Raw genomic sequence first — 27,946 nt, 5'->3', positions numbered from 1 at the left:
ATTATATTTTGTAATTGTATGCATAAGTCTTTTTAATTAAATTTCTCAATTTTTGAAGTTCATAATAAAGTTATATTTTCCAAAAATTGTGTAAGTAATATCTTTTAAACATATATTCTTCATAGCCAGGGTTTGAGTGTGAATAGTATTTCCATACTTTGAAGGTTTTAAATCAAAAAGCCAAGGCATGGGGCCTCAGTAGGAGATGGCACAGGGCAGATTTTCACCAATCTTGTGCGTAAGGATGGGGCAAATTTAATGGCTTTGTATCAAATTTATTTCAAACATAGTGTGTATGTTTTGTTAAGTTTTGATATTTTGCCCTTTGTAAGGATGAAGAAATCTTAATTGTCAGTTGATGCATCTTAAGACCTCATGTCCTGCTGTCTCAAAATTAGTCACAGTGACTTGCTTTCTGAATTTTGCAGGTGTTTATTCTGAAATTGATTTTGATGCATATCTTGGACACTGAAGCATATGGTCATAGTTGCAGCTCATTATTTAAGATACAAAGAGACTTAGAATCATCAAACTTTGTTAGCTGCAGATCTGCAGGTCTTCAAAAAACTTTGTTGACAGACAGGAGAGCTACAGTGCCTCGCATTGAAGAAAAGTTTATATTTAGTGCACTCAGAAAGGTGACTGTGCTGTTTCTTGATTTATTTCTCCATTTTTTAAAACTGCCATCTCATAATATTACTAACTGCTGGCTCCTAACATATTATTTTACCATTTCCAAAACAGTCCTTATACAAACAAAATAGTCCTTATATAACTTGTTAATAGCCCTCCTGACCCTGAAATTGAAGTCTTTGAAAATTTCGAATATTTCTACTGCCATATTGGTTTGCAAGATACATGTAAATATGATCCAATGCCCCTGGTGCAGATATCAACTATGAGAGTACAATATGATAGAGGAGTAAGGAATTTTTTGAAAACTATCATTTTTACAATTAAGTAAGAATTTGTAGATTAATCCACAACCCAGCACAACTTTTTGTGCACAATATACAGTATTTTCTATGGGTGGCACTGTAGCTCTCTAGTTGTCCATACTTACTTTTTTTCTCAGACCAGCAAGCAAAAGATCTGCATCTAATAATTGTGTAACTGATTTCCTTTGGTCCTTGGACTATGTCAACCAAAAAATAGGTCACAGTGACCTACTTTTGTATCTCATGGCTACAGTGTATATCTGAATATTTGAGATGAATGAGAATTGGAATCATCAATCTTTGTTAGTTGACTCACTTGGGTCTGTGGATTAATTGTATTTAAAACCAGAATGTATGTCCCCATGACCTCTCTTGAAATTGAAAGGCTTTATCTAAATATTTATGATACTTAGAGGCTTAGAATAGATAAAAGATTTTTTTTTAATATCTATCAGAAGAATGATAACAGGTCATTGGAGTTCTTGTAAAATGTTTGAAATATTTTCGATATGACCAACTTAGCCTGAACCCTTCACCCAAAGGCCATGAATGAGTACAATGTATTTATATTATAATGCATCAAATCCATGTTTCTTTCAAATGTGAACTTCAAATTAAAATTCTGTTCCCCGTTTCATTCTGTTACTCATGGAATTAAAAGCACTACAACAAATATCTAATTTTAATTTTTATTCAATTTTAACAGATATTCTTAACAAATAAGGAAAAAAAATAGAGAAAAACAATGTTATAACAAGTTCTTGAGTATTCACAGTTTGAGTATTTTGTTTATTGTCATTGTTTGAGCATTTTGTTTACTGTCGTTGTTTATGAGGAGTTATGATCTTATGTAGGGGGTTAAGCTGTCACATCCTGGTAAAGTGGATTCTCTATTGAAGTGGCGTCTGAAGTCATTCTCTGCAACAAAAGAAAGTGCATATTTTTTTTTAAATGATAAAAATGACTCTGAAAGAAAATTGTCTTCTTACACATGTGTATCTGATTTTTAATGACTTAATAGATGGAAAGTAATACATGTACTCTATTATATAGTTTCTTTACTTATTTGTATAAATGGAAGAAAAATATTTTGAATGACAACCCTATCAAATTTCTAGTCATGGCTTAAAATTTTCCTGGTAAATACGTCCCACCAACAAATTAATGGTGGGCCCATTACATACTTATAAATGCAATCACTGCAGCAATGAAATAAACGTCATCTACCATCGAACATTTCAGCATAAGCAATATCTCTCTGTGTATCATTTAAAAAATACTTACCACACCATGGTATGGATCTTCCATGGCGTTCATGTGGAACTGTGAATAAAAAAAGCAAATTTCTTTAATATATTGTACACATAATGCATTTTGATTTTTGACAAAATTACAGGGATTTTGTCAGAATTATTTTGTGACTGTGAAGTTCAGACTCCAATGACATTACAGAATCTGTTATCAGTATAAACTCACATCATGCATGTCTCCGCCATCATAACTGGGATTTTCCAAACCAATGCCAAGTCTCTCACTCAGGTTCCTGGTCAAAGAAATACAAAATCAACTTAAGTATGCACAGCAATATCTATAGTGATTGTAATTCAAAGGGCAGTAAATGATATTTATATGAAATAAATTGTGTAGAGGTACATGTATATGCAAAATAATTTTTATGAATGAATGAATCTACATTATTTTTACTTTGAAAGCATTTTTGGAAAAGTCTGAAAGTGTCTATAGAAACAACTGGAAGTGAATATTATATACCTTGCTCTCTGTCTTCTCCATAAGAAGTAGCCGCCCAGAACTATGGCAATAACAGCGACCAGTCCTACAGTCACACCCACGCCTGCCTTCCAACCAGCTGAAAATTGTGTCAAACACCAATCATATCAAAGTGTTCTTAAATATGCTGCATTTACACTTAAAAGGGGATAAAACCAAATGGATTCTGAATGTTTTTGTAATGCAACTGTATCAAAACTTTCAAAGAATTTGTATGAATATTCCCCACAACATATGACATTTCAAAATTATAAACTTTCTAACATCATATTTCAAATGAATATTATTTGATATGTTATTTTATGTTTGATCAATGGATTATTACAAAACATTAGTACATTGACAAGAATCACAAAGTCATGTCAGTAATATACAGATACATGTACCAGTATATGTACTTAAGAAGACACAGAGATATATACATGGCATAGAACTTACAAGATGATGATGAGGATGGGGAGTTCCCTGTGTGTCTCTGTGTGGAGGATTTCTGATACTGACATCTGATACCAGTCAGACCAGCAGGACAGCTGTAACCAAAAAAATATAAAAACTTAAAAAAAATATTACTATCTTTGAAACTTTGCATTATGCTTAGAAATTGAAAATTTTGGGGTCTTGGCTATAACGTATTACTGTCTACATGAAACAAGAAAACTATAAATTACTAAAAACTGAAAGTAGTCACTCACCTGCAGGACAATGTCTGTACACCAGTCTTTTGACATACTGATCCACTCTGGCAGAAATTGGGTGGACAAGCTGAAAATAGGAGTGAATTATTACTATATCTCTGTGACAGCTGCATACATTGAATATGCATTAAATGTCACTAAGTTATCATATAAAGTCTAAAATCCTTACCAGCCCCACAAACACTTTCATCTGTCATATCTCCGCAGTCGTCGTTATTGTCACATCGTGTTCCATTGATACATTGTCTCTGTTGCTTGCAGTAGTAAAATCCAACATCACATTTCTGGATAGCTGTAACCATAAACACCAAATTCTTTAAATTTGAAAATTTTAATAATTTATTTATAATCAAACTTGTAAATCCTTACCCTTATTTTTTCCTTAACAGTAAAGGTGTAGCTATATAGATAACTTACGACAGTTGTTTTGGACTTCATCCGAGCCGTCCGGACAATCTGCCACAGCATCACACAGCAGCAGTAGAGGGATACAGGTCCCGTCATTACACTGGAACTTGCCCTGAGCACACGTGTTCTTTATCTTCTGGGTGGTGGTAGTGGGTGGTGCCGGCGTGGTTACGAGTGACTTTGTAACTGGTGGCTGGGTGGGCCCCGTGGCTGGGGAGGTAGCGGGACAGGTGCTTGGTTCGTCCGATCCATCAGGGCAGTCTGCCACTCCGTCACATTTCCAGCTGTTGGGATAGCACTGTTTCTTGGGAGCACAGTAAAATGTTCCTTGGTAACAAACCGTATGGCTGGGATTCACTGCTGGCACTAAAATAAATAATTTCAGATATGACATCAACCATGGTGGCTATTCAACTTCCAGATTGCATAAGGCATCACATCATATTACACTTTGCATGACAAAGTCAGAAATATCTTTATTCTTCAACTTTCTCCCTTTTCCCCTGTATTATTACTGACCTCCTGTTTCACATTCTGGGGTGAAGGACACATCATCAATGGCAATGTCTGAGTGGTCCTGATCTCCTCTGGTGGCTTCAAAGATGACCGAGAAGTCCTGGGCACTTCCTAGCGGGATGTTGACATTCTTCCATTTCTGTCCCTGACTTCCTGACATCTCCCAGAATAAGTCTGTAGTGTTACCGTACCTGTTCTGCAGGAACACCTGAATAAACAAGTTCAGAAAATTAATAACCAGGCAAAATTATGTTTTAAATAAAAGAAATTTTGAAGCAATTTCTAGGGAAAATGCATAAATCATTCATATAATTTCAAGTCGTTTGTGGTATATAAAAACTTTTTTCATTTTTTCATGATTTTCCAACTGATGAGCATTACAAACCTTAAGAGGTCCCATGCTGGGTGATCCAAACATATAGTACCAGAACCTCATGTAGCATACTCCATGGCTGGCTGGGAAGAACGGAGTCTGGATTCTAACTACGTCACCTGGATTCTGCTTAGAGCTGTCCATGAATATGAAGTGACCTGGAATACAAAATAAAATTATAAAGTGTGAAAGTTAAGTATATAGAAGCATTTCTTCTTTCTATAAAGGACATTCAGACTTGAGAAATTGTAAGTTATTAAAAAATTTATCTTTTTTGATTAGGTTTTATCCTATTTTGGCCATCTTTCCGGTTACCTGTAGCAGTATTTCTGTGGTCCCTCTTTGGACCGTTAATTGTGGTCTGGGCTAATGTCCAGTCTCCATCATCTCCATCACTCTGTGTCCATTCACACTGAGAAAGGGACGTCTCAAAACTACAGTCACCATTAAATGGTCCTACAATAGACAAATTACCTCACGTTCAGTTGAGCTCTGATACCTCAAACACATATCTCCAATACCATTGATTTGTCAAAGCAAGTTTGGAGTCCCTAGCATTTTTTGCTTTGTAACCTTGATATTCCAAATGCCTCAGAAATCTCAAAGTAATTTTCATGGTCACATTGGATTTGAGAAAATGGAGGTTTGACTATACATTCAATTTTACTGTGAGAGAAAAGTTGCATAATCACTGCACACATAGGGAGCAATTTAAGAGTACATACTACAGTTGTCTTCATCGGATCCGTCACTACAGTCCACCTTCTCATCACACCTGTATCTCCTGTCTATACACATTGTCTGGTCAGTGCACATGAACTGGGAGGGGAGACAACTGGCAGTTTTCTGACCTGATAATACCAAAAAATTAAAATCAACATTCTAGAATCACTAGCATTCCAATTCCACGAAAAAAGTCATGTATTCTAGTAGAAACCTCCTCAGGTTACCTGTATCACAGCCAGTGTACATGATGTCATCTATAGCAATATCGCCCAGGTATCCGAACCCTGTCCTGGCCTCAAAGATGATGGCGAACTGGCTCTGACTTCGAATAGGGATGGAGGCCTGTTTCCAGGCGGGGCCTTGGTTCCCGGTCTTCTGCCAGAGGGTCAGTAGCTGGTTACTGATGCTGGTCTTGAGGAGGACCTGGAGTGTTCCTATCTGTTGACCGTTCATGTTGTACCAGAAGGTGAGGTTACAGAGTGGACCAGATTGGTAGTACACAGCACTCTCCAGTAGGGCTTTGTCTTGAGGGTGGGCTGGGTTAGAGCTCTCCACATACAGATAATGGCCTTAAATTCAAAGGGCATTAATTCATGAGTGAGTATATTGATTTAAACACTTAGTTTTAGTGCAAGGGTACATAAAATAATTTCAACAAGGAAGAAGACAATCATGTGGTAAAAGGATTTTTAAGGAAAAACTTTTTGATTGACAAATTAAACAAAGTCAATATTTTGTCTTAAAATCATTTAAACATGAAATATATTCTTGCTACTTTTTTAATTTACGATTTCTATTCCTGATTTCTAGTCTACGTCACTGTCCTTGACAGTACATTTATCTATGACATTAGTCTCCATTACCTGATGCTGTTCCTAGGGTGTGGTCATTTTGTGGACCTGTGTTTTTACTGGGGGTAGGGCCAGACAACAGCTTCCAGTCCAGGTTATCATTGAGGGAGTTGTGCCACCCACAGAGTCCAGCACCAGACTCAAATTTACAGGAAGTGCCTGGAAATCAAATTCAAAATTTTATAATTTATTTTTGATATTTACAGAAGTTAGGCTACAAACTTTCAAACACTGCTCTCTATAATACATTCTTCTAACTCCCCCATTGGTTATCACAGCATTTAGAGATATAATATACTGGGAATTTTTGTGTATTATTTTCTTTTAAAGAGGCAAACTCAACAGAGTTCCATTTTTTAATTAGATTTGGGCAAAAACCATATGGGAGAGGAAAATAATGCTGTATAAAGCACATAAAGAAAGGTCAATTTGCACAATAAAAGGTTAAAATTATGGCAGTGAAAAGTACACTTAACCCAAATTTATAAGAAATATACTGACCACAGTTAACTTCATCGCTATTATCTCCGCAGTCATCCCTAAAGTTACACTTCTGTGACTGGCTGTAACAATTTCCGTTACCACAGGTTAATTTATTGGCCCCACACGCTCCAGGGAGTGTAGGAGCAGGGGTGGGGACTCCTGGGATTTGAGCTAAAATGATATAGGTTATAGAGGATATTCAATGTTTTGTAAAATGATATAGGTTATAGTATTATCTTACAAAACATTGAATTTTCACATTTTAAAAAAAAATCTTTGATTTTTCCTTTGCCTCTGTCTTTTTGTAATACAGTCATAGGCTCGTGATTAGTTGGGCTGTTGAGAGTTGAAGTGAAAACACTGTAAACATGGATTTAGCTACATATTTTTGGTCATTTTGACAGTTTTATTCGCTGTCAGAATGGTTTATTTATTTCCATCTATCTTATGTTAGGTCAAGGAAGATTTTTTTACAGCAAACTTCGTTATGGGAATGGAAATCGAGAGTTTTCCCGCACTTCTGATATTCGTCACACTGTGACAGGATATACACTGTGACAGGATATCATTTTTATTCAATGAATAAATTACAGTATTTATCGGGTAAAAATGTAATAAATAGTATTATCCTCTGAACAAGATTTATTCTCCTTAATTAGTTAATAACCAGCTTGGAGGTTATTCAACATTGAGAGCACATACATGTATACTGTAACAAAATAGTACAACTCAGGACATTTATACTCACTGGTTGCAAACTGGCAACCTGGGGTCAAGGAGATGTCATCAATGGCAATGTCTCCATAGTAACCATTACCCACAATTCCTTCAAGTACAATCTGCAATCAAAATGCAAAAGTTGAAAATTGCTTAAATCTACTTCATTTGTTCTTTGCAATTTATTACTGCAATATTTAAAATTACATTAGCTTTTCACGAATTGTGGTTATGCTATATATTCTTAAGGAATATTATTATACGCGAGAATCGCGAAAGTCTCTAATTACACGGAATAAAAAGTGATTTACACTGTCTCTTGGATCACTGGTCGTCAGGTTTTGTTCAAATCGATACCAGAAATCTCCACGGTTACCACTCCAGGAGTAGAGCATTTCCAGATCTTCTGTGACAAAGCTGTATCGCTTCTTGATGTTGAACGTTCCCATGTTGGCTCCAAACATGTGGAAGTATAATCTCAGCTACAGTTTAAAAAAAAAGTGTTAGTTTTAACTCGGACATAGTAACACTGCATGGATGGTTAAATATGGTCCATTAAATACATTTCCTGCTAATGTTTTGTGTACAAGTAACTTACTGTGCAGTCTCGAGATGCTGCCTTGATGGTGGCTGAGTTCAGTCGAGCTGTATCACCTGGTTTTCTTGGGCTTGAACTTTCAATGTAGAGATATGTTCCTGAAATTTGAAATGCAATACATGTATTTGTATTCACAAAATGTTCATGGATTTCACAGGTCACAGTTAAAATAAAACTTCAGTCCTCAAGAATCATAACATTGTTAACTTCTCAAGTCATTAACATGTTGGTTTAGAAATGTTTCCCCTTGAAATTTTATTCCAATGAACCAGTAAAACTTTGGTTATCCACCAAAATTAACCTCAAGGAATTCAAAAATTACAAAGTATTCCAAAATAACTCAACAACATGACAAACATATCACTTAATAGTGTCCCACAAATTTGTGAGATATACCTGATTGAGATCTTGTTGTGTGGTCTCCCAGGGGACCAGTTCCTGCACTTGCTGTACGACCTGATGAGAGTTGCCAGTTAAACTTGGCAGATGGGTCGTTCTGCCACTGAGGACAGATCCCATGCTCAAAGTTACACCGACCCTTATAGGTTTGATCACATTCAACGGCCTACAAACAGAGAGGTCTACTTAAAGAAAAGTCTAGTCATAAGGTAAATGTCACGAATTCATCTGAATAAAGTACTGTAAATACAAATGAATAAATATTAAATAATTTTTTCAATGTTAGTATTTACATGTACAAGCAATGAAAATCTGGTTTCAGTGTTGGCCTTCTTTTTGTGAAATAATGGATTGTATATGGTCATGTAGAATACTGTTAACCAACTTTTATTCATGTGTGAGTAATATTCGAGAGTTTCATAATCTACTTCATATCACGAATATTAATGGCAGTGAACCAATCATTTTGCTTAGTATTTGTAGAGAATGTTTCCTCAGTCACGAAAATTGATTGTGGCGGATTGATTTTAAATCGATGAATCAAGAATAAAAGATGACATGAATAAAAGTTGGTTTACATTATGCCATTTTTATGAATGACAAGAGTACAAGTGTACTCACAATTTCATCGGAGTTATCTCCACAGTCGTTGGAGTAGTCACACTTGAGGTTTTGTTTGACGCAGTAGCCGTTGTTACACTGGAATGTTTTGGCGGGACAGCCCTGGGGGAGAGCCACAGGCGGCTGACAGTTGAGGAAGTTAATGCTGTCAACCGAGAGGTCCCCAATGTAAGATCTACCTCGTCGCGCTTGAATGACTAAATTAAAGTTCTGTCGTGGTCCAATGAACACTTCCAAATGTTGCCATTCTTTGCCATGGTCATCTGCGAGATATGAATGAACTCAAATTAACAATCATATTAATCACCTTCACTCACACATGCACACACAATAATTAATTTTGGCAAACTGTATGATTCTCAAAAATGTTCCAACTTTTTTATCAATTTTGTATGTTCAAATACAAATGGTGTTAAGAAAATGTCATGTTTTCTCACCTTCTCCTGCCCAGAGATGCTCTGTTTTGTTGTTGATCTTGACATAAATTTCCATGGAGTGTCTGGCGTGGCCTTGCATCCAGTAATACAGAACTAGTTTACATTGAGGACCGGTCTGTCCTATCATGGGTGTGTACAACTCAGTGGTATCTCTGAAGGAACCAGGGGAGCTGTCAGCCCACACATACCAACCTCCTCCTGAAAACAACAAAATAATATACTACAGAACTAAGAGGTAAAGAGAGATGTGACTGGCTGCTGCACAAGATTACACAAAATAATGAAAACACAATGTATTTTCAATTTTAAAAGGGAACCAGATTACACTTGCAGGTAAGGGACTAATTTTGCTAAGGCAATACTCTCAGAATGCTTGTTTTCTTGGAAAACTTTTTAAATTGAATTTTAACACTGCCAAGACCATTGCAAATAATGTCAAAATAAGATGGTCACAAAAAAATCTCCCACTCTCTCTCTCACTACATGACAACTTACTGAATCCTGCCTGATCCTCTGTAGGTCTGTAGTCTCCTGGTGCGGCTGTACCGGCCGTGTCCACCTTCCATTTGTAGGTCTGATCAGGGGCCGTAGAGTGAGAGGCATTGATTCTCCAGTTACACAGGGTGCCGTTGTCAAAACTACAGAATGTGGGCACTGTAAGCAAAAAAAAATTACACATGATAGTCATCTTATTTTAAATTCTTTTGAAACTTTTCTAAATAAAACCTTCTTTATATGCAAACATAATATTGAAGAGCATTCCTTTTATCTGGATTTAAAATAAATTCAATGTTCTTAGAGTTCACAAGAAATTCTATGCAAGTTCAATTTGGGTAAAATTAAAATATCTTATAGTACGTACCACACTGGGCTTCATCTGATCCATCAGCACAGTTCTTTCTGAAGTCACACACTTGGCTTTTACTGATACAGCTTCTGTCTGTCACACAGGTAAACTGACTGGTCGGGTTACAGTTTGATGGTCCAGTACTAACGGGAGGGCGGACTGTAGACTGACCAGCAGGTGGGGCTGGGAGGGTGTTGGAAGAGGCCTGACAGTCTGGGGTGAAGCTAATGTCATCAATGGCAATGTCACCCAGGAAGTTATCTCCAACCTTGGCCTCGATGATGATTTGGAAGTCTGTAGAGTAGTTCAGAGGAAGAATGACCTCCTGCCAATAAGCACCTTGTTCACCAGACCTGAAACACAGTACCAAAACTCTCCCAATATTCTGTTATAATGTACAACTTTCCCTCTAAATGGCATAATAACACAAACAAGGTTTTTATAAAGAGAAATTTCCAGTAAAAAGTCATTAATATTCACAGTTTATGAAGCCTACCTTGAGAAGAGGGTGTGAGTTGGAGGACCAGACGAGTACATTCTGGAATACACATTCAGTTGGTTGACATAGAGTCCGTACATAAAGTAATACAGCCTCATCACACAGTTCCTGCCATTAGTGCGGTAGAATGGAGCTGTAAGAATCCAAGCCTTGGAGTTGAACTTCTGTTTCGAGGCTTCCATATACAGGTAATGTCCAGTGCTGTTTCCGTACGTGTGGTCCCACTGGGGTCCTGTGAAGGTAGATGGAGTGTGTCCAGCAAACAAGCTCCAGTCAAAGTCATCGTCTACCCCATTCTGTCCCTGGATCAGATTTCCGGTTCCCACCTCAAAGTTGTAGCGTGTGTAGCCATTACAAGTCAGACTTCCCTCGTCACTTCCATCCCCGCAGTCATCCACATTGTCACACTGCTTGTTCTTGGGGATACACACTTTGTTGGAGCACCAGAAGTGGGTGACGGTGTTACACTGGGTGACAGGGGGCCTCATCCTGCAGTCTGTGAAGCTGATATCATCTATGGCTGTAGTACCACTGTAACCTGTCACAACCTTCTTGAACAGCATGTTGAAGTCTGTGGTTCTTCTGCCAATTCCAACAGTAACACTATGCCACTGATCATCCAATGCGGGGTAGGGCAGCCTTCTCCATAGAGGTGTCAAGGCATTATTTTCCACTACATATAAATATAGAGTTCCCACCTTTGAACCAATTGTGTAGTAGGCAAAGGATATCTTACAGTCTGCATTAGCTGACTTGAAGGCTGAACTCTGGAGCCCTGCTGCAAGTCCACTAGTTTGTCCACCTGTTTGATCGTTGATGTACATGTAATAGCCATTTTGATTCTTATATGTATCGTCTGTGTTTGGAGCCATGCTCCTGTTAGAAGATGTAGATACTCCATTCGCCCTTGTCCAGTCAAACTGATCTAGAGGAAGTTCATGCCAGCCACAAGTATCTTGTTCAAAGTTGCATGTTAGTGGACACTGGTTTTCATCGGAGTTGTCTTTACAGTCTGATTGGAAGTTGCAGACCTTGGATATAGATATGCAGGTACCATCCCCACAAGCGAATTGTCCATCCCCACATGTGTTTGGATTTGGTGTAGAAACTGCTGGGGTAGTGAACGGTTGAATGACGGATCCACAACCTGGAGTGAAGCTTATGTCATCAATAGCAATGTCTCCAAGGTATCCTACTCCCACCTTTCCTTCTATCACCACCTGGTATGGTGTTGTGCTTTGAAGAGCGACTTCCAGTCTGTGCCAGGTCTGGTTCTGGTTGGATGAAATGCTCTTTAGAAGAAGTGTCCCCGTGTTTAAGGTTTTAATGTAGACATTAAGCTGACCAACATTTTTACCATACATGTGGTACCAAAGTCTCATTGCACAAGGGGATGTTGGGACATTCAAATTGTAGATCAGCTGAGCTGTATCATTTGCTTGTCTAGGCCTGGAGGATTCAATGTACATGTAGTATCCAGTCCTTGATCCATAGGTGTGATCTCCTGATGGCCCTGTGCCATAAGAATTGGTTGGTCCTTGGTGTCTCAGCCAATCAAACTGATCAGTAGTGGATTGTTGCCATCCACAAAGTCCATACTCAAAGTTACATTGTTGATATCCTGCACAGGTGCTTGGACTTTCATCAGATCCATCACAGCAGTCTGTCTGGAGATCACATTTGAGATTCTGTGGTACACAATTTCCTGAACTGCAGGTGAATTGTCCAAGCAAACATGAGGAAGTTGGAGGCAAATAGTGGCACTGTGTGAAGGCTAAGTCATCAATGGCTACATAGTTGGTTTGTCTTCCATATGTAGCCACTTCAATGGTTACCTTAAAGTTCATTGGACATTTCGGTAGTTCCACAGTTGCTTTTGTCCAAACTCTTTGGGTGGCTCTGAGTTGAGTGCCAGTCATGGTCCATATATTTCTGTAACTTTCTCCTTGAGTGAAATAAACTCCAAGATGAGTGATTCCTGTTCCATTTGAGTTATACCACATTGTGAAAGTACAAGCTGTTCCTGCTTGGTAGTACATTGGACTTACCAGTCGAGCAATCTTGCGACTGGTAGTTGAAGACTGAGTTTGGACCAGAGCAAACTTTCCTGCAGCAGAACCTGAAGTATGGTCTGTTGCTGGACTGGGTGCTGGGTTGTTGTTACTTCCTATTGTCCAGTTAAGGGTGTTCGTGTTTAGATCATTCTGCCAGTTACAGAACTGTCCATTGTCAAAGTTACATGTACTGGGACAAGACTGTTCATCACTTCCATCACTGCAATCTACCTTGAAGTCACAGAACATGGTAGCCTTGATACACTGTCCATTGCTACACTGGCCCTTTCCAGCTCCACATGGACCAATGGTGGTGAGAGCTTGAGGAAGATGGTATGAATTGGCCACTTTACAGCCACTAGTGAAGGATACATCATCTAAAGCAATGTCCCCATGATAACCCTTTCCACGGATGCCTTCAATCACAACTCTGAAAGGAAGATTACTGGTTAGATCAATCATAGCACGAAGCCACATATCAGCTTGAGAACCAGTCTTCTGGAACACTGCTGTTCTTGGTCCCATTTCATAATTTTCTAGGTATACATTCAGTGCATTAACATCTATTCCATTCATGTGATAGAAGAATCTCATCTGACACTGACCAGCCTGGGAGTTGGCTTGGAACACTGGGGACAAAAGGCGTGCCTTATCACCTTGTACACGGGGGGATGAGGTCTCTATGTAGATGTAATGTCCAGTAGAGTTTCCAAAGGTGTGGTCAAAGTTTGGTCCAGTTCCTGCAGTGGCTGTGGCACCTTGTTTCCAGGTCCAGTCAAACATGTCATTGATGTCTTGTTGCCAGTTACAGATGTCACTTTCAAAGTTGCATCTTTCAACATAGCTACTGCATCCCACCTCATCTGAATTATCACCACAGTCATTAGAGAAGTCACATTTCCTGGTCATGTCCACACAAGCTCCTCTACGACATTTGAACTGATTGGAAGCACACTGTCCTACAGCTGGTAGAGCACAAGTGTTAAAGACCACATCATCAATGGCTATACCTCCCCTATTTCTGTCAAAGTTTCTTGCTACAAAAGCGAGTCTGTAGCCTGGGTCTCGGTTTCCTATTCCTACTGTGGCATTCTGCCATTGACGGCCCACAAGGCTTGAGGATGTCCATAATCTGTAGAAAAGTCTGCTGCTAGCAGTTGTTGGGTCAGAGTGGGGAGGATACAGGTAGAGATTAAGTCTGCTGAAAGGCCCTACATTGGTGTAGTAAGCAAATGATATACTGCATGTGGAGCTCAGATTGCCATACACTGGGGAGACTAATCTAGTATCTGTTGCATATGAACCTGAGGAGGCATCAATGTACATGTAGTTTCCAACTTGACTTGTTCCGTAAGTGTGATCATTTTGAGGTGTATTGAAAGAGGTTGGAGTGGAGGAATTGTGTCTCTTCCAGGCGTATCTTCCACCAGGGATAGGAATCCACCCACAGCTTGACTTCTCAAAGTTACACTGTCCACAGGCTGCTTCATCTGATCCATCAGAGCACTGAGAAACGAAGTCACAGACTTGGTACCAGGGCACACAGCTAGAATCCCCACACTGGTGACCTCCATTACAGGGGCCAGGAGAAGTGGGGACAGTAGTGGCGGGAGTTCCCAGGGGCAAGTTCCCGTAGTACACCTGACAGTTGGAGGAGAAGGAAACATCATCAATGGCTATATCTGACAGATAGCTTGCTCCTGCTGTGGCTTCTATCACCACTTGGAATGGAGAGGAGGATCTGATGTTGACCACTTGTCTGGCATAGTAAGAACCAACATTGCCATGTACAGAGAAAACTTTAAACAGTGGTCCATAAATCTGATTTCTGTAATAGACTGTAAGGGTGTCCACTGTTTTGCCATACATGAAGTAGAAGAAGCGGAACTGACAGTACGGTGATGATGAGGACTGCTGGAAGGCTGTACTTGCGATTCTGGCTTTCTGTCCTTGTGCGACTGGCCTGGAGGTTTCTAAGTAGAGGTAATGTCCTGTATTTGTGTTCAGAGTGTGATCTTTGGTAGGCCCAGTACCGGCAGATGGAGTTGGACCAGCGCGGAGAGTCCAGTCTAGGTCGTCATCTGTAAGCTGAGTCCAGTCACAGAGTCCTTTCTCAAAGTTACATCTGTTATATCCAGCACAAGTACCATTTGCTTCATCTGTGTTGTCTCCACAGTCATCGGAATAATCACACACTCGGTTCTGGTTTACACAGGCTCCACTGGCACATTTAAATGTCACAAACGAGTTGCAGGCAGTGGATGTTGGGAACGCACAACCCTGGAAATTTATATCATCCACTGCAATGTCACCCACACCACTGTAGGTTCTTTGTCCTGAGATTATGATCTGAAATTGGGAATGCACTCTCCCGATGGGAATAATAGCCTGTTTCCAAACATTTCCTTGGTCTCCATACAGATAGAAAATTTGAGTTCTTGTAAAACCACTCAACTCTTTGAGATAAACTCGAAGGAACTGGCTGCCTCTCATGTGATACCAGAAAGACAGTTGACAGGTGCTTGATGACTGACCAATAACAGGGCTTGTTAGATCAGCTAATCGACTATACACTCCAGCCTTGGGGGCCACATACATGTAGTAGCCATTTGGTCCTAGAGTTGTGTGGTCAGTGCTGGGTTTGTTTGTATTTTGAGAGGAGGAAGACCCACTGGAAGTCATCCATTGGAATCCTGATGATGTGCTATTCCATTTACATGTTGGGTGATTCTTCTCAAAGTCACAGTTAAAGCCACAATTTGATTCATCTTCACCGTTTGGACAATCACTGTTAAAGTCACAAACATTATTAATGCTCTTCAAACATTGTCCATTGGAGCACTGGAAGGGACAGGTGGGGTTCACTGTTGGTGTGGTACAGTGTCCTGAAGTGATGGAAATATCATCTATAGCAATGTCACCCATGATACTGCCCACTACTCCTTCAATAAGGATCAGGTAGTCTTGACCATTGGTAGATGTCAGCTCAGCGCTTCCTTGTTTCCAGCCCTGTCCTTGATTGCCTGAGAGTGTGAACACTTGTTTTGGATTAGACATGAAGAAATTTTGATAGACATTCAGGGTTCCTATACCAGTACCATACATGTTGTACCAGAAAGTTATACAGCGGACAGGGGTCTTTGAGCTTTCAAACGTTTGGGAGGCTAGCCATGCCTTGTCACCATGTGTTCTTGGAGCAGAAGCTTCAATGTACATGTAGGAGCCATAGATGGTCTTCAGTGTGTGATCTGTGGATGGTCCTGTACCAAAACTTTTCGTTCTTCCCTTATGTCTCTCCCAATCAAATGTATCATTACCTCGGACATTGGTCCATGTACACAGATTCTTCTCAAAGTCACAGCTTCCTGGAGGTGGGCAGGCTCCACTGACCAGATTGATATCATCAATAGCAATGTCTCCTTGGTATCCACTGCCCACCGTTCCCTCAAAAGTCAGTCTAAATGATGTTGGACTGTTAATAGTTGTTTGTGCAATTCTCCAACTACTGCCTTGATTTCCTGACAAGGTCCAAACAGGAGCCCGAAGCTGGCTGGAAGTTCCTTGTTTGAGATAGACATTCAGTGAACCAATGCTACGTCCATACATACTGTACCAGAAGGTAAGACAGGATCCAGTGCCTGTAGTAGCTGGGAAGGAAGGACTATCAATTCTTGCTTTGTCACCCATTCTCCTGGGAGCAGATGATTCAATGTACACATAATGGCCCTGTGATGTGCCATATGTATGATCACTTGCTGGTCCTGTGCTTGAACTTACTGTACGAGAGGAATGCAGTGTCCAGTCAAACTGATCAGAGACATCTTGAGTATATCCACACATGCCATCCTCAAAGTCACAAGTTGGGGACCCTGGACACAGGCCTTGGTTCAGTGAGATATCATCCAGAGCAATATCTCCCTGGTAGCTGACACCCGCTACACCTTCAAACACAAACTTGACTTGTCCTTGGCTCTGGAGATGGACCTGGGCATACTTCCAGTCTGTACCTTGGCTTCCATGCTTGTTCCACAGTATCTGTTTCTTGGTGGATGACACATTTTGGACATAAAGGTTGAGATTGTTGATGTGAGCACCATACATGTTGTACCAGAATTTCAAGCACACACCAGCAGACTTGACATAAACTGAAGGACTTATTATTCTTGCTGTTGTATTTGGAAGCTTTCCTGATACTTCAATATAAATATAATGACCGAGATTATTCTGCAGTGTATGGTCAGCTGTAGGTCCAGTGTTGCCAGAGCTGGTTGTTCCATTCTTTATTGACCAATTAAAATCATCTCCAACATCTTGGTTCCAAGAGCAGAGTCCTGTCTCAAAGTCACAGTCCACAGCTGTTTTAGGGAACACTGCAGGAGTCGTTGCCATAGAAATGGCTGGTGTTGGTGTGGTGGCAGAGCATGGATTGGCTGTAATGAGGATATCATCAATGGCAATGTCTCCTGTATAATTTCCACCATAGACTCCCTCAAATATTACAGTGTACTCATGATCAGAGGCAAAGTTGACTGAGGCTTGTTGCCATGCATTTCCTTGATTTCCACTAAGACTGAAGGCCAAAGTTTTCTGCTTATTGAAGAAGTCTTGTTTGTATACATTCAATGCTCCAACACCTGCTCCATACATGTGATACCAGAAATAAACACAGTTCCCTGTGGTTCTTGTTAGAATATCACTGATCAGCCAAGCTCTCTCTCCAACTGTCCTGTTGTTTCCAGAGGTTTCAATGTACATGTAGTAACCTGCTTTAGTTCCTAGAGTGTGGTCTACTTGGGGGCCTGTTGTAGAAGATGGTGTTCCTCCATAATCTCTAAGCCAGTCAAAGTTATCTCCAGCCAATGCATTAGTCCATCCACAAGTGTCCTGTTCAAAGTCACAGGATCCATCTGGAGGGCACTGACCATCTGTTATCAGCAGATCATCAATAGCAATGTCTCCCCGGTATCCTGTACCCCTGACGCCTTTGATGAGAATCTGGTACTGCTTGCCTGGTAATTGCTTCAGTGGGACAGTGGCTCTCCTCCAAATGTTCTCTTGATCTCCATTTCTTGTCCAGACTTGATCTGGAATCTGAGAGCCATTAGCTCCTTGGTATACATTTAGGGAACCAATGCTGGCTCCATACATATGGTACCAGAATCTGAGACATCTAGCAGCACTGCCATCTAAGAACCTACTGACGAGAATGGCTTGATCATTCGGGTGTCTTGGAGCTGAACTTTCTATGTAGGCAAAGTGACCAGTGCTGGATCCAAATGTGTGGTCAAATGGTGGACCTGTTCCAATAGATGCTGTGCCATTCTGGCCAATTGTCCAGTCAAAATCATCCATCAGTGAGTTTTTCCAATCACAGAAGGTTCCATCTTCAAAGTCGCATCCAGGTTTTGGTGGGCACACACCAGTGGTAATATTGAAGTCATCAATAGCTATATCTCCTTGATACCCATTGCCAACAACTCCATACACAGAGATTTTGAAATCTGTATTGGAAATAATCTGTCTCTGAGCCATTTTCCAGGCATCTCCTTGGGTTCCATTTCTTGACCAAAACAGAGTTCTATTTGTGCTTGTCACCAAGTAAATATTGAGACTTCCTATGTTGTTTCCAAACATGTAGTACCAGAATGTCAGACAATGGCCCTGTGATGGAGTGGGAGGCAGGGGATTGCTGTCCAGGATAGCCACATCTCCTCTATGTCTGGGTGCAGACGTCTCGATGTATGCATAGTATCCTTTCCCTGACCCTGTGGTGTGGTCAAATCTTGGTCCAGTTCCAACACTCTTGGTGGAACCATTTGTTCTGGTCCAGTCAAAGTCATCATCAGGAGCTTGGTTCCAGTTGCAGAAATCTTGAGAGAAATCACAGGCCAAGTTTGGAGGTGGAGCAAGTGGGTAGCAATTGGCAAAGGAGATGTCATCAATAGCTATATCATCAGTTGGAGAGGGAGAGAAACCTCTGGATGGGAGGACCTCAAACATCAAACTGAACTGGCCTGTTGTCTTTCCAAGGGCCTTGCCAATGTAAGCAGTTCCTTTCTGCCAGGCTGATCCATGAGGTCCACTGATTCTGAAGAGTGATGTTTTAGTGTTGTTGACTAGGGCACTGACAATTAAGCTTCCTGCATGCATTCCATTCATGTTATAGTAGAAGTACATCTCACAGGTGTCTGCTGCAGGTGGGAGGGCAGGACTCTGAAGCACAGCTTTACTGAGGAAGACTCCAAAAGTTCCTTCCACATAAGCATAATGGCCAGCAGATGTTTTGGTGCTATGGTCAGTGACAGGTCCTACAGCAGTCCCACTGTTCTGTGTGCCTGAGTGCCTGGTCCAGTTGTAGCGTCCAGTGCTAAGATCTCTCCATCCACACAATCCATTCTCAAAGTTACAGGGTCCACAAGTGGCTTCATCCGATCCATCTGTGCAGTCGACATTCCAGTCACACACCTTCTGTGCTGGGATACAGGTAGACCTGTCAGCACATGAGAACTGTCCACTTCCACAAGGGTTGGCTGTTGGAGCAGTTGGAGGGATTGTAATGGCAGTGGCAAAAGTCTGATTCAGTTTCTTGCATCCTTTACTGAAGACAGTGTCATCTATAGCAATATCACTATAGTACCCACTTCCTACCACTCCTTCTAGAAGAACCTGGAATGGGTATGGACTGACGAGATTGACTGTGGTCTTGACCCAAATATCTCCACGATTTCCAGAAACAGTGAACACTTTACTGAGATGGTTGTTGGTGTCCATTGTGTACACATTCAGAGTTCCCATGGTACGGCCATTCATGTTGTAATAGAAAGTAACTTTACATTGGTCCTGGGTTTGTGCTGTGTTGTACATACTACTGAGAAGTACAGCATTATCACCTCGTCTCCTGGGTCTGGAGGACTCTATGTAGATGAACCCTCCAGTTCTGAGTCCAGTGGTGTGGTCTCTTGTAGGCCCAGTGGCTGTTGATGGAGTGGGAGAATTCCTTCGGCTCCAGTCAAATTTATCTCCTCTATCTTGTACCCAGTCACAAAGGGAAGTGGAGAAGTCGCATCGAGCTGGGAGTTGGTCACAGTGAGCATTTGGTCCGGTTTCATCAGAGTTGTCTCCACAGTCGTCAGTGTAATCACAGACTCGGGACATATCCACACACGATCCACGCTGACACGTGAACTGGGTGGAAGGACAAGAACTCTGTACTGGAGGAAGTCCACAATTCACAAAAGACACATCATCAATTCCTATGTCCCCAATCACAGTGTAGCTGCGATAGGCTCGGAACTCAACGTTGAAGGGAGCAGTTCTACGACCAATGTTGACAGTGTACTTGTTCCACTGGTTGCCATGATTTCCATAAATGTTAGCTAGGAGTGTGGGTGCTCCTCCTGTGACCACATAGACGTACAATCGACCAATGCGAGTGCCATACATATGATAGTAAAATGTCATCTGACAGGTGTCAGCGGCTTGTTGGAGAGTGGGCCCTCTCAAGGCAGCTCTTGAGTTGGAAACTCCATAGCTGGCATCTACATACATGTAATAATGGGTAGCATCTCCGTAGGTATGGTCATTTGAGGGTCCTGTGTTAGCAGTCTCTGTACCATTGTTGTGTCTTTCCCAGCGGAATGAGCCAGCACTGTTATCAAACCAGCCACAAAGTCCTGAGCTTCCATCAAATGTACAATTGCCACAGTTCTTCTCGTCTGCTCCGTTGGTGCAATCCCTGTTGAAATCACACTGCTGACTCTGTGTGTAGGTGGTTCCATCCCCACAACTGAAGGATATCTGTCCAGCTGATCCAGAGCAGACTCCAGATGTCAGGCTGATGTCATCAATGGCAATGTCTCCAGTGAACCCTTGACCCTCGACCCCTGTGAAGGTCAGGATGTACTCCACTCGACTGGTAATGTTGACACTGGCTTTGATCCACTTCTGTCCAGTGTTGCCGGTCATCGACCAAAGAGGGATGGCAGTGCCGTACTGGGTGGAGCCTAAAAATTCCTTTCTGAGGCTGAGAGACCCCACTTGTGCTCCATACATGAAGTACCAGAAGGAGAAACAGCTAGCAGTGGTGGCACTCAGGGTGGTGGACTGTAAAACTGCTTTGTCACCTGGCTTTCTTGGAGCGGAGGCTTCAATGTAGGCATAGTATCCTGAAAAAGTAATTATTACATAAAAAATATTTTTCTTATTAGAAAAGTACAAAGTTGATGCATTCCTTGCTCCTCTGTTTTATGAAATTATTTTGAGTTCTTGGAAACTAATTTGAATTTTATGTTATTTTGCCTGAACACTTACCATTAGCATTTCCTACAGTGTGGTCAACAGAAGGGCCAGTTCTGGAGCTACCAGTGGCTCCTTTGTTTCTCAACCAATCAAAATCATCTCCTGTCATTGTGTTGGTCCAGGTGCAGAAGTCAGTCTCAAAGTTACAGCTTCCTGGTGCTGGACAGGCTCCATCTTTGATGCTGATGTCATCAATGGCTATGTCTCCCAAGTAGGACCTTCCTCTGATTCCCTCAAATGTAACCTGAGTATACACAAACACTTATTTACCAATGCTATAACCACATCAAAAAAGATGTGTTTTTTTAAGTCTTCTTACTTAAGAGTTTTTAAGTCTTCGTACTGGGAAGCAAATTCTAGATAGAATAATCTTTTTTTTTAAATAATAAGTACTACCTAATTCATTTTAATTGAAACACTTGTAGTCCCGTTCACTGACCTGATAGGGGGAATTGCTGTTGAGCGTAACCTGCCCAATTCTCCACATGTTGTACTGATTGCGTGACCTGGTCCAGATGGCAGGTTGTAGAGTTCCCTGGGAGAAGAGTCTAACATTGAGGGTTCCTACTGCACCATACATGTGATAGAAGAAGGTCATACAGCGTCCAGTGGTGGGGGGATAGGTGGGGGAGAGGAGGCGGGCCTTCTGACCGGGAAGTCGGGGGGCCGAGGTCTCAATGTACATATAATGACCTGTCAATGTTAAAAAAACATAAATTTCAGAAAACAAACATTCAGTAAAGCTAATTGTGTTTTATATCAAAGTTAAATATTAAGACTGAAAAATGAGTAATAATTTAGCAACAAAGAAGATACAGGACCCTCCACTGAGTACAAATTGTACATCATATAAATATACTTTGCCATCATTCTAATACTGAGACCTAACATGTCCTGTATTAAAGTTGAGATCTTCAAACTAAGTATCATCAAAACATTTTACCATCATTTGTTCCATAAGTGTGATCTGAACTGGGCCCTGTGCCTCTTGATCCAGTTCCACCAGTATTTCTTGTCCAATCAAAATCATCGGTTTTATCTTGTTTATATCCACACAAATCACTGTTTTCAAAGTCACATGTATCTGTAAAAACAGGAAAAAAGTCTCTGAATATTAAAATTGATAATACAAATGAATATTAGCTATCCTTTACAATACTAAGAATGATATTGTCAGTCATGTTTCAACTAGCATTTATGGTTTCATATCAACAACTACAACAGAATTTTATTCTTTTTCTCAAAATTTTATTCCATCTTATACCCCTTGAAATCAGTTAATAAGCACGTAGAATTTTATCTGTACTAACCAGATGGTGGGCAAGCTCCTGTGTTGACAAAAATATCATCTACTGCAATGTCTCCTTTGTAACCTTTTCCTACCACGCCCTCAAATACCACCTGTAAGCACAAAAAATAATGACTTATGTGAATGGAAAAAAATTGCAGCAAAAACAAGGGCACTGCAAAGTCAAGCATCCCCTTGCAAAGAGCATATTCCTTATATAAATTATATACTTTAACTATATAATACAGTGTATGTACATATATATAGTTTAGGTTTTTTTTCTTACATTTATGGTTGATGGATTGGGAGGATTCAGCACAGCTGAGTTGATGAAGACTGAGGCAAACTTCCACTGCGGTCCTTGATCTCCAATCTTTGTCCAAACGGGTGTTCCCAGATTACCATCTAAGCATTAAAACTTGACATTATAAATTGCACTTTCCACAGATAACAAAACAACCCCTCTCAGTTTGGTCTTTCTCCAGCAACAACTTTTTTTTTTATTTGTTCAGTAAAAAATTCAATTTTAAATTTGTACACTTACTTAATTTGGCATACACATTGAGTCTGTTGATGTCTGATCCATACATATTGTACCAGAACTTGACACAGGATCCGGTATTGTCTACAGACATCTGTGGACTCACATACTGGGCAGTGTCATTGGGATGTCTGGAACTGGTCTCAATATAAATGTAATGACCTGTGTTACAAAGAAACACTTCATTAATTAAGATTCACATACATATCCCCCAACAAAAGTGTCCCTTAAATGAAATAAAAAAAAATATTCTATCACAATAAAGATTGTAAACAACTATATGTAGCTTCAATAGTGTTATCTAAAGACTTTAACTGTTTCCTTATGGTAATTTTGTATCTGAATCATTTTTTACACCTAGCTATTTTCTAACTTTTTTGCTACAACTATATTTTCCTCTAGGATTCTCACCCTGATTGTTCTGCAGAGTGTGGTCAGACTTGGGACCAGTAAAACCCGAGGAGGTTCCCCCAGAATGAGTCGTCCAATCAAATATGTCAGAATTATGTTCCTGGGTCCACTGGCAGGGGTGGGGGCCATCAAATGTACAGTCATACATAGAGGGAGCTGTTTTGGATTAAAAATTTTTTTTTAGATGTTTTCATTATTTCATGGAGCAATTTTGTGCACAAAACAAGACTAAGAAATTATCATTATTAGAAAAATGGTACAAGAAACTCACGATAGGACACAGTAGATGCTATCATTGGTGTTGTCATGGCAGTGGTTTGTGATGCACATGTTCCATTCAGGATTGAAACATCATCAATAGCAATGTCTCCAGCAAAGCCATTTCCAACTTCTCCATCAAAAGTGATCTAATAAATACAGCAAAAAAATATAGAATTCAGGCTTACCACAACAGTATTTCTACAGAATTCAATCCAACTTAACAAATATGCATACGGATTTCAATCCAATACAGCAAAAGTCAAAAAATTTAAGTCATATACTGACAGTAAAGCTAGGAAAAAATTATTAGTGATGTGTTACTTTTAACACGTCAGTGATATATCATAGAAAATAATACCCTACCTGGAACCATGTGGAGCTTTTGACATCGACATTGGCGTGTAGCCAGATATTCTGGTGGTTCCCTGTGGCATTCCATAACATTACTGTCCTGGTGGGGTCTGGCTTGTACAGACGAAGGGCACCCACATCTGTAGCATAGAGAAGTGACAATAATTAAAAGGTATTGTCCAATCATATCAAACCATTTCTTTGTCTGAATAAAAAGCTTTGAACTCTTAATTTTATTAATTAAATCTCATGGTTCAAGATTGCTGTATTGATATTTAAGATTCATTGATTTCAGATGACTACTTACTTGGTCCGTTCATGTTATACCAGAAGCTGATACAGGAACTGGTGGTTGGTGGGAAATACTGACTGTAGAACCAGGCTCTCTGGCCACGATTTCTACCAGTTGTCTCAATGAACATGTAGAATCCTATATAAACAATATTGCATTTGTTTCAATATTTCACTCATGATGGAAAGAACTGCATGATGATTAGTGTTGTTTACTTGACCAATCGTATATTTGTGTCCCATACCGTTAAAAAGATTTACAACAAATCCCAGTTACAAATAACATTGCCCCCATTCATGGACCCCCTCTACATTACACCCTAAATTCAGGATACTTTTGTGTAGTTAGAATGACCCGCCATTTGATATAAAATAGAATACCATAAATAATTTTCTAAAAGTAAAAAAAAGAAAAATTTTACCAGTGTATAAAGGGAACTTAAATGAAAATCCTGCTTTATATTTCATGGAGTGTGTGTGGTTTTTTTTTTGCATTACTTGATGACAAAATTGACATCCTATTATGCAGTTATTCAGTATAATCCTGTCCAGTGTAAACATGTTTTCCTGTAGTTATACCGACCCCTATCTGAGCCTGTTGTGTGATCTACAGTGGGACCAGTGTTAGCTGTCAGGGTGGCACCGGCACTTCTCAGCCAATCAAAATCATCTCCTGCTCGTGTGTTACTGTACCCACAGGTGTCAGTCTCAAAGTCACAGTAGCCAGGTGGGGAGCATTTACCCGGCAGAATCTTGATGTCGTCCAGAGCAGTGTCTCCCATGTACCCGTTACCTATAACTCCCTCAAACACAATCTATAAATAAAGATTGATTTGTAAAAAATACCAATGAATGAATTGTTTTGTTGCTCTGTTGTCACAATCAAAAGCTTTCATAATGATTGTTTTACTGTTTCAAACTCTTGTGGATTGGCCAAATGTATTTTACAAAATACCGTATATTTAGTAGAATTTTTAGCGAGGATTTAATTTTGGCATTATTAGCGAGGGTGCCGAAATGGCTAAAATTGAATATCGCCAAAAATTAATTGCATTTTATTTGTAATAGCCTCTTTAATATACATTTCAAAATCGCTAAAATAACATCTCGCTAAATATAAGTCACCAGTTTTTAAGGGCAAATTGCTTAATTTGCGTCTCACTAAAACTTACACTTATACGGTAGTTGCAATAGCATTCTAAAAAGTACAGTCAAACTTTGTTATATCGAATTCGATGGGACCAAGAAAAAACTTCGAGATATCTGAGAATTCAAGATATTGAGGGTAAAATACTTAAAGAATAATTGGTCAAGCCTTCCAAATCACATAGACATATCTAAGTTATTCGACATATTGGTGTTCGTGATAACAAAGTTTGACTGTAATAACATGCTGAGTGATTACTACTTTTTGCCTGAAGTTTTAAAATCTAGAGATACAAGCATAATAAAACTGACCTGGTACACAGAATTGGAATAGATGGTCTGAGACTGGTAGAGCCAGAGTTCTACTGCCTGGTTCCCCACCCTCTGGAACAGCAGTCGGTCGGAGGAACCGTCGTTAGGACGGAGATAGACATTCAGCTTCCCTGTGTTGTTACCCTGCATGTAGTACCAGAACTGTAGACAGTCTCCATTGGGGGTGGGAGGGAAAACACCACTGACAATTCTGGCAGCATCCCCCTGTCTCCTGGGGGCAGAGGACTCAATGTAGATAAAGTATCCTACAAATAAATAGAAAGTATGGAACTGAGAACTCCTCAACATTCAGATCTTTCTTCCACAAAAAATAAGTTTCACTTTAAAAGTTTAACTAATTTTACTAGATATCTGACAAATTTTAAAATTTTTTAAAACATTGAAAAGTTTTACACTGTATGAGTTACTCCTAAATTCCTAAGATTACTGTAAACCAACTTTTATTCGCATGCGAGAAATTTTCGCGAAGTTCGCGAGAGCCTCGTCATCGCAAATATTTCTCGCCGCGAACCGGTCTTTAGAGTGTATGTGTCTATTAACAACAGATCCAAAAAGGCTTGATCGCGAAAATAAATCGTCGCGAACTACTTTATCCGTGGTAAATCGCGAAATAAAGTCGTCGCGAATAAAAGTTGGTTTACAGTACTTAAGACGTTGACACTCACCATACTGGCTCTCTGTGGTGTGATCATAAGGAGGGCCTGTAAATCTAGACAGCGTACCATTTCTCTGTCTCGTCCAATCAAATTGATCATTGAAGTCCTGTGTCCAATCACAGAATCCAGCCTCAAAGTCACAGGTTCCTAAAACACAGAGATATTCCTCACTAAATCATCATGATCACTGTTAAGAAAACCTAGGTTCAATCAAGCAAAATATCAGTGTGTTTCTTCAGTATGCTAATTAAGCCTTACGTTTAGGGGGGCAAGGTCCAGTGACAACACTGATGTCGTCTAATGCTATGTCTCCTTGCCAGCTACTTCCTACAACCCCCTCAAAAACAATCTGTAAGAAGAAGAATGATATATTAATTTTAGAATGTAATTTTCCTGATTCCTTCATAATTATATGTACAACAAAATTCAAATAATTATTTAGTTTTTCTAAATACTTTTATATACATCCCTTAATACAGTACAAATATACTTAAATTACATTTTTCTTTTGGTGGAGGAGTAAAATGTATTGTTTATTTTATCAGATTTATCTTAAAGTCCTGGACTGGGGTCCATAATGAGCTCACTTTTGAACTCAGTCTCACTTTTTCCAAAGGAATTAATAGTGGGAAAGTAAGACTGAGATCAAAAGTGAGCTCGTCTAAGTTTTACGGCTCCTAGAACAGACCTCAAGAGTGAATAAATAATCCAGCAGTCATTACCTCGTATGGCTGAGAGCTCTTGACAGTTTGTAGACCCTGTTTCCAGACATTTCCCTGGGTTCCAGATCGAGTCCAGATCAGAGATTGGTTCCCACTGGGAGTTTGCTGGTAGACATTCAGCGTGTTGACGTGAGCTCCAAACATGTGGTACCAGAATCTCAGACACATTCCAGTGAGAGGCGTGGCTTTGTTTATACCTGACGAGATAACTGCCCTTTGACCCGGGCGGCGAGGGGCTGAGGTCTCCATGTAGATGTAGAATCCTACGAACAGAGACATTTCTCGTGTTAAAAAATTTGTAATCTGTTCATTTTTTAATTTTTTAATGGCTGAAAGCAATTAATATTAATCTTTTGTCATTATTGTGGGATTTGATCCGATGGTAGAGTTACCTTTTCCTGACGTATGGTCCCGATCAGGCCCTGTTCCTACAGTGGGGGAACTGATGTTAGTTCTCGTCCAATCAAAATCATCCTTCTGGTCCTGTGTGTATCCACACCATCCAGACTCAAATGTACAATTCAGAGCTACAAAAGACATGACAAGGAACCTAAACATCCTAAGGATATTAAAGAAATGGATGTCAAATATCACGAAACTTGAAATAATGTTGTTGTACATGTACAATGTTAATGTCAAGTACAAATTATAAAGATGACACTCTATGGGAGTCAATATAAAATAAAATATCAATACCC

General features: G+C 39.9%; 2 protein-coding genes across 2 annotated transcripts in view; both read right to left on the bottom strand.

The window, feature by feature from the left end:
- Nucleotides 1-1,648: 1,648 nt before the first annotated feature.
- Nucleotides 1,649-7,623, bottom strand: LOC134232675 (MAM and LDL-receptor class A domain-containing protein 1-like; the record flags this gene model as incomplete). The annotated part of the gene is made up of 16 exons (XM_062714660.1): nt 1,649-1,856; nt 2,223-2,261; nt 2,415-2,481; nt 2,709-2,805; nt 3,165-3,256; nt 3,419-3,488; nt 3,591-3,713; nt 3,839-4,195; nt 4,349-4,553; nt 4,731-4,876; nt 5,034-5,174; nt 5,444-5,569; nt 5,669-6,013; nt 6,308-6,454; nt 6,797-6,949; nt 7,527-7,623. Coding segments are annotated over 16 exons (2,265 nt in total), but the record flags the coding sequence as incomplete, so codon positions are not given.
- Nucleotides 7,624-7,752: 129 nt separating this feature from the next.
- The window catches only part of LOC134232674 (MAM and LDL-receptor class A domain-containing protein 2-like), an 81,224-nt gene continuing 61,030 nt past the window's right edge, over nt 7,753-27,946 (bottom strand). The window contains 24 exon segments of the mRNA XM_062714659.1: nt 7,753-7,977; nt 8,094-8,191; nt 8,490-8,658; nt 9,114-9,376; nt 9,551-9,748; nt 10,046-10,204; nt 10,413-10,750; nt 10,894-21,115; nt 21,261-21,492; nt 21,688-21,941; nt 22,192-22,332; nt 22,559-22,649; nt 22,823-22,941; nt 23,081-23,239; nt 23,489-23,644; nt 23,760-23,895; nt 24,113-24,240; nt 24,408-24,530; nt 24,975-25,206; nt 25,850-26,115; nt 26,536-26,673; nt 26,785-26,875; nt 27,249-27,511; nt 27,641-27,775. Of these exon segments, the coding sequence (XP_062570643.1) occupies nt 7,753-7,977; nt 8,094-8,191; nt 8,490-8,658; nt 9,114-9,376; nt 9,551-9,748; nt 10,046-10,204; nt 10,413-10,750; nt 10,894-21,115; nt 21,261-21,492; nt 21,688-21,941; nt 22,192-22,332; nt 22,559-22,649; nt 22,823-22,941; nt 23,081-23,239; nt 23,489-23,644; nt 23,760-23,895; nt 24,113-24,240; nt 24,408-24,530; nt 24,975-25,206; nt 25,850-26,115; nt 26,536-26,673; nt 26,785-26,875; nt 27,249-27,511; nt 27,641-27,775 (14,336 nt within the window).

This window comes from Saccostrea cucullata, unplaced genomic scaffold, assembly GCF_032062105.1.
Source record: "Saccostrea cucullata isolate Sc308-1 unplaced genomic scaffold, CSIRO_AGI_Scuc_v1 ctg460, whole genome shotgun sequence".
Classification (NCBI taxonomy): Eukaryota; Metazoa; Mollusca; class Bivalvia; order Ostreida; family Ostreidae; genus Saccostrea; species Saccostrea cuccullata.
This window is presented reverse-complemented; position numbering and strand designations above follow the sequence as displayed.